The sequence below is a fragment of the Lactuca serriola genome, chromosome 8 (genome assembly GCF_051521515.1).
Source record: "Lactuca serriola cultivar US96UC23 chromosome 8, Lser_US96UC23_V15, whole genome shotgun sequence".
NCBI lineage: Eukaryota > Viridiplantae > Streptophyta > Magnoliopsida > Asterales > Asteraceae > Lactuca > Lactuca serriola.
Window position 1 is genome coordinate 83,814,024 of NC_136415.1, and position 6,688 is coordinate 83,820,711.

At 34.9% G+C, this 6,688-nt stretch overlaps 1 protein-coding gene and 1 long non-coding RNA gene across 2 annotated transcripts; both read right to left on the bottom strand.

Annotated features, from left to right (window-relative positions):
* Window positions 1-2,293: 2,293 nt before the first annotated feature.
* LOC145065450 (uncharacterized) lies at window positions 2,294-3,114 on the bottom strand. Its single transcript, XR_013688426.1, has 3 exons — window positions 3,058-3,114; window positions 2,686-2,750; window positions 2,294-2,575 (listed from the first exon to the last, which is right to left on the bottom strand). It is a non-coding gene; the product is annotated as an uncharacterized LOC145065450 (long non-coding RNA).
* Window positions 3,115-4,476: 1,362 nt separating this feature from the next.
* Window positions 4,477-6,451, bottom strand: LOC145067115 (F-box protein At4g02760-like). The gene is made up of 5 exons (XM_079014324.1): window positions 6,170-6,451; window positions 6,007-6,071; window positions 4,927-5,073; window positions 4,720-4,842; window positions 4,477-4,519 (listed from the first exon to the last, which is right to left on the bottom strand). The coding sequence occupies exons 1-5, from the start codon at window positions 6,449-6,451 to the stop codon at window positions 4,477-4,479; spliced, it is 660 nt and encodes a 219-aa protein (XP_078870450.1).
* Window positions 6,452-6,688: the final 237 nt, after the last annotated feature.

Here is a 6,688-nt window from a genome sequence, read left to right on the forward strand (position 1 = left end):
GCTACGCGTCCCAACAGAAAATCTTCGATTTTCAGTTTTCAACAAATACGATTAATGACTTCCTAATTCGCCCCATCCTTCTACTTTACTGTGGACTATGAAGAACCCACTAAAGAATGGAAAAACACCATTGGGAGTAGGGTGTTACAATAATCATGAAAAATCCCACAATGTCATTTTTGTTGCTTCTTCTTCCTTACTTCAAAAGTGTGTTCTTGTTGTTCTAATTAGATTTCATTTGATAAACCCTACAAGTTTCAACTTCTTCTACATGTATGAAATTCTATCAATTTATCTAATTTCAAATGGCCATCATTAACCATCTTTAGATATCTCGCCTGGTAAGTCATTTGGAAGATATGGTAAGTAAGCCATTAACCCATGTTCAGATCTTTAGAGCTACATTTAAGGACGGCCGAGAGAAGGGTGCATGACCCGATCCAAAAATGGGGTTGGTTAGTCTTATTGCCAAATGCGAGTCCTCTCCCCTAAACCTCAAAATATCGAGGAGTCACATTGGGTGGTGGGGAAACCATTTCAAATGGTGGTCATCAGTGGTGGCAATACGAGAAAGGAAGTGAATAACTGAGGTGGGAGGATAATACGTTAGGGATGAACGAGTAAAAAAGTTGAATGGGGGTAGGGTTTTAGATATTAATATCATATAGTAAAATTAATAACATAAATATTTACTAAATTATAAAATAGGGTACAAATCTCTTTCTAATTATCATTAAATTTCTAAAATTGTTAATGATAAGAACAAATGTTATAATAAACATAAGCTATAGGACCAGCACCGTAACAAAAAAAATTTGTACCAAAGTTGCCTACTTCTCTATACGACATTGACCATTTACGTAAATTAGTCTAATATATAAAATTTAATGTACTAAATTACATGAATCGTCCCTTGAGCAAGTCTCAAAAGACACGTCCAATCCCTCTTTTCAAAAACTAGCTCTTGCCGTGCCTAAGTTATCATTTCCTTGCCCAGTTAGTCCCTATCATCGTTAGTCGTTAGTGGTTTCCGTTTAAGTACCCCACGTGCCTTGCACGCAACGGTATTTTCGTCTAACGATGATAGAGACCGTCCCTCGTTTGTTTAAAAGTTGCACACTTCATCCCTGGTTAGTTTAACTTTACATGTTGTATCATTTACCATACATAAAATGACTATATTGGCATCACTATTTTATTTTTAATTTAATTAGAATTTATTTGGTATTAAAAAAAATAGATTCCACCCCCACCACACCTACCCGCCCAACCTAATATATCTTTGTACCTCTTTCTTTAAGATCAGCTCTTAAAAAGCATCACCATCACCTCAACTGTCGGACCACCAATCGCCAGAGACGGTAACCTCACCGGAGTAAAGGAACACAGACAGACACCTTGTATGTGTGCTTGTGCGATACCGAGAGAGAGGGAAAATGAGACGAAGATCTATATTCCAACAACCTTGTATGTGTGCTTGTGTGTGTATGTGTGTGTGTGTGTGAGAGAGAGAGAGAGAGAGAGAGAGAGAGAGAGAGAGAGATCTATATTCCAACAAGTCCGTTCAGATATGTGATTTAGGGTACACTGACAATAACTCCTTTGCCGCCGTCCTATCTTCTCTCTTCTAAGTTTGATATGTGATTTAGGGTACGCCATCAACAACCCTTTTATATCTAGATTTGGTGGTGACTTGAAGTGGTATGGTAGTGACTTGAAGTGGTAGTGACAACAGGTGGTTGTTGGTGGTGACATGAGTTGATTGTTAGAATTGAGAAAGAGGACAGAGAAGAGAGTTAGACATGAAAATAATACAAGTTTTAAAATTTTAATTAATCTAATATATTTGATAAATTATAAACAAATTGAAATAAATAGAAAATAGAAATAGTCATTTCATGTATGTAGGGATGAAGCATGCAAGTTTAAAAATAAATGAGAGACTGAAACAGCAACCACAAATGGCTAACGATGATAGGGACTAACCATGCAAGGAAATGGAGACCCATGGTCCGAGTTAATTTTTGAAAAGAAAGACTGAACGTGTCTTTTGTCACCTGCACCGACAAATATTCGTTTAATTTAATCCCTTTTCAGTCTTTATTTAATTCAATCTAATAAAAAAAATCCTATAATTCAGAAAACACAATATAATATCAATAAACTACTTAAAATCATATGAAAACAACATGATAATATGTCAAGCGATGAATTAAGCTTCATTTAATGATATCAAACCTGATTAGTCAATTAAATGATCCAATCTTTTATAGGTTTTCTGAGTTTAGGTATAACATGAGTGCATTATTATGTTGATGCTCATTTTCCAAGGTCCAACACAAATCTGGAAAGAAAAAGCAAAACTAGCTAGCTCCAACGTAAGTACAAAGAGTTGACGCTCAATTGTTCATCTCAACAAAACTGCTGCAAATTCAATCAGTAGAAGTAATCTATATATACTGTCCTGATATCATATGAAACTGCACAAGACATCAGGCCTTTGTTTCAACAGATTTTGTTAACAAGGCAAAAATTAGGTCTTTGTTTCAATAGTTTCTTTGAAGGAATAATGTCACTGCACAAGACATACAAACATATACAATTGGTAAGATAAAACTTTTTTATTCACATAATCACAGATAGACACAGGACAGACATCAAAGATAGATAATTTATCCGCCATACCTCACACCATAACGTAAATCACCGCCGTCACCAGTATCTACTAAACCACCGCTTGTGGATATGTCCTGTTGAAGGGAAAGGGACTCACATCACTTTTTTTTATTAGATTTCAAGAATATAATGGATAAGAATCAAGCACTAACATGCAACCTGGCTCTAAAAAAATGTGGAAATTAACCAGTTATTGTAGGTCATGATGACCACTTTAGCGAATATTAACAAGTTTAATCACCTTTTAAAACCTAAAAGGATTTAAGTGACCAAATGACCACAACTTCACAAGTCGACTGATTAATTATGACCTTAATTAACGCTTAAATAAACTAATTCAAGCGACGATAATAGAAAAACAAAGCAGAAAATCACACTCACGAAATGTCTTAGTTGCCTGAACTTTCCTGCAAGAAGAGCTCTCATAAACTTTATAACCTCCACCTGTCCACAATATCAAATGGCATGTGTTAGTAAAGGAAGATAGAGGAAAAGAGGTAAGGAAACAAGGGGAAATAAATGTTCTTACTTTATCAAGATTATACACCCGACGTAAAATCATGACCTCCAAACTATTTCCACCACCTTTGGTGGCAAGGTCCCTGTGAATGATGGAAAACCACACAATTAAATGTTAAATGTTTGGAGAACGAACAAACATTACTCATGATTATAAATACTCTCCACAACATACAAATGAAAGAAATAATTTATAAGCATTATGTTCCTACAACTTCTACCACTAAATTTTTGCACCCAAATAATAGGAAATATGACCAGTAAAAAAATAACAAGGATCAATGAAGGACATCAGGGATGTAATTTAATAAAAGTTCAAGGCCACTTACTCTAAAAAGGCGCCAGTGAGTGAATAACAATTTGAGAAGTCAACATATTTTAACTCGTTAAACCCCTGCAATGGAGATTACTAACAGATAATTAATCAACAGGGCAATTTCACATGTTAAAAAGTCAGCATATTCATGTGTTCCTCAAATACCAGAGAGAGACAATGGATACCTTCACCAGCTCGAAAGCTTCAGAAGGAAACAGTTTGCATGCTTGCAGCACCAAAGTGGTTATCTTAGGGCAGTTGACCACAAATTCTTTGCACACCCAGGTTTCTACCAAATCAGGTCTGCCTGCGTTGTGTGTGAGATGAGATCTCACAGATCGAATTGATTCGACAGTCTTTTCAAATATTTAAAAATAATAATAATAAAAAAAATCATCAACAAAGTTTAGAATGGACAAACCTCCGCTAAATTCGAAGATAAAATGCTCTAGCAAGCGACAATATCTACTCACGCACTCCAGTATACGACTGATATAAACATGCCTGTCATCAAAAAAACTTTTTCTTGTTTCTCAAAAGAAATGGACATTGCAGGAAACACAATACAAATAACAAGTGATATCAAGATTTAACTAGTAGTTCAAGATGACTGTAAAAAGCTTACTATTGCAAAAATGCCATTTTTCTTCTCTCTATACTTTTATAATGTAGAAAACTACAATATGAAGCTTATAGTTACTCTACAGTCATCGAGTGCGAATAAAAGGTCAGCCTTTACATTCTTCCCTAGGTCAGTAATTTTTAGGTAAACGTGATTTTGAGAAACAAAGCCAAGGGACTTATTATAAGACTTAATTAACACCCACAGACAAAGCTAAGCAGCAATCTCATTAACAAGCACACTCATAGTTGGCATAAAAAATTTTAAAAATATTTATTATGTTCAACTACTATAGCTATTATAAATTTATAATCAATAAATAATAAAGAAACAAACCATTAAACTAGCTAAAAACGTTCAAAACTTCATCCTTAATCGCTTTTATTCTGATTTATCCCTTAAAAAGGAGAAAAAAAATGAAAAAAAAGACCCTAATGTCGCTATTTACCTCGCTATTTGTCGCACACACTCAATAGTGCCTCTATACCTATACGCTACGCTATTCGCTATAGCGATCGCTATGGTCGCTATTGACAACTATAAGCACACTGAAGGGAGAAGTTATCAATAAAGCCAAGGGACTTACATGCCCACAAATTTTAGTTCTACAAGAGAATGGCAAGCCGATAAACATGTCGAAAGTGCATCCGAAAGTGTTGTCTCATCCTTCATTTTAATTTTGTAAAGTTGCAAACTTCTTAAACAAGACCTTGCAATTACAACATACAGTGTCAAAAAATACTATATACTTATACAATAATAATCCATTCATTCCAAAATAAAGAAAACATACCCAGGTACACCACCATTCGCACTCAAAGAACTCAAGCAAGAGGCTGTTAAGAAAGGTGACTCCTCTCTTAGTCGGAACCGCTTAATACCCCATTTATCATCATCAACATCGATGATATAAGGCGGCTCTACACCAAGCTTAATAGACCTTAAGTTGAAGAAGAGATATTAGTAATTGTGTGCATATTGTAGTATAATGAACAATTAATGACAACGGTTGTATGATACCAGACAATATAATGCAAAATTATATGCATTCATAAAACTCACAGAATCAATGTTATCCTCATGCTTCTAAGGCCCAATGGTAATCACAAATTGAAAACGCTAATCTCAAATTGATTTTAAACTGTCCTCAACCTATGAACTTAAAAATAACAAGTTATGACACTTTAAAGCTCATCCCTATACTAATAAAATAGTAGTTCTTTTACCATGTGTCAACCTATTAGGCCTTCTAATTAATGTCATGTCACTTGTCAACCTATTGATTCTCCATTCAAATTTCAAATTTTAAATTTCTCACTCTAATTACACTAAATTAATAAAACTAGAATAAAAAATAAAATTAACTTGTTACATATTATAAGGTAATATAATTTCACGTATTTATTTGGATCAACAATTAATAATATATTTAAATTAATTGATTAATAATTTTGTGTTTTTACTATGAAAGTTTAATTAGTTTTATAAATTAGTTATATATAAAGCGGTGTGAGTATCATGATATCATCAACTGTGTGTACAGAACTGGGGTTATGAAACAAGCATGCATGGATGCAAATAGTAAACCATACATTTAATTTGAGACCCAACGGAGGCAGTTATTATATGCTCTTTGAATGAAAAGGGCTTTCATAAAATACTACCCGACAATAATAATTTTACCAAATATAATTCAATGACAAAATGAGCCATATCACAAGAGGGAATTAAGAGATATTACTGAAGCGCACTTCCAACTCGTTGAATCATCGTAGATACCATAGCATCTTTGTTGTTATTGATCTTGGGTTTGATCTTGGGTATTAAAGTACCCAAGTTAATATTAATATAAGACAGAGGATCTATGGCGCACATCTTAAAAATCGAACACGTAGCCCCAGCACAGAATAGGCTTTGGGTATCAAGCATAGAGAAAACCTAGAAATTAATAATATCACATGATAAATAAACACCACAAAAATCAGTTCAATTACAAAAATTAACAGACCATGCAAATTGAAATTCGAAATACGTACCTTGATTGTTAGGTCAGGAGTGAGAGGCCAGACGGATGCATTATGAACGGAAGATCGTTTACGAGCGGAGCTCTTGGCAGCTTCGAGCAATACGGATGAGAGGTGAATAGCACGTTCGATAAAATCATCATCGTTTTGGTGGGAATCGGTAGACCTAGATTCGACAAAGCCATCGAATGAGGCGTCTATTAAGGCGGAATCGGAAACAGCAAACAAGGAATCGAATAGAGCGTTGATGTTCAATTGATCGTAATTATCATCCCTAGGTGAATGTTTGGCCATGAAACTGGAAGTACGTGGCAGCGGAAGTACACTCGCTAGCGGGAAGAAAACATAGCTTTTAAACTGAATAAGTTTTAGGGATAACGACCAATGCGGCAGCAGGGCCATGGCCCAGGAAAACAATCTGCCTGATGCCATCACTTTTTATGGGTATATTTGGGCCAAAATTAATAGTCAAGTACCATCGGCCAAAGTTGAAGCAACCGTATATCATCCCACATTCCCACGCCTAAGTTA

Bases quoted from the DNA above. Each gene is read 5' to 3' on its own strand.
- LOC145067115 (XM_079014324.1), bottom strand. From the start codon at position 6,451: ATGGCCAAACATTCACCTAGGGATGATAATTACGATCAATTGAACATC. The intron at 6,072-6,169 runs GTACGTATTTCG...ATTAATTTCTAG, and splicing joins CTCCTGACCTAACAATCAAG to GTTTTCTCTATGCTTGATAC. The intron at 4,520-4,719 runs GTAAGTCCCTTG...GGGATAAATCAG, and splicing joins GAACTAAAATTTGTGGGCAT to AATAAAAGCGATTAAGGATG.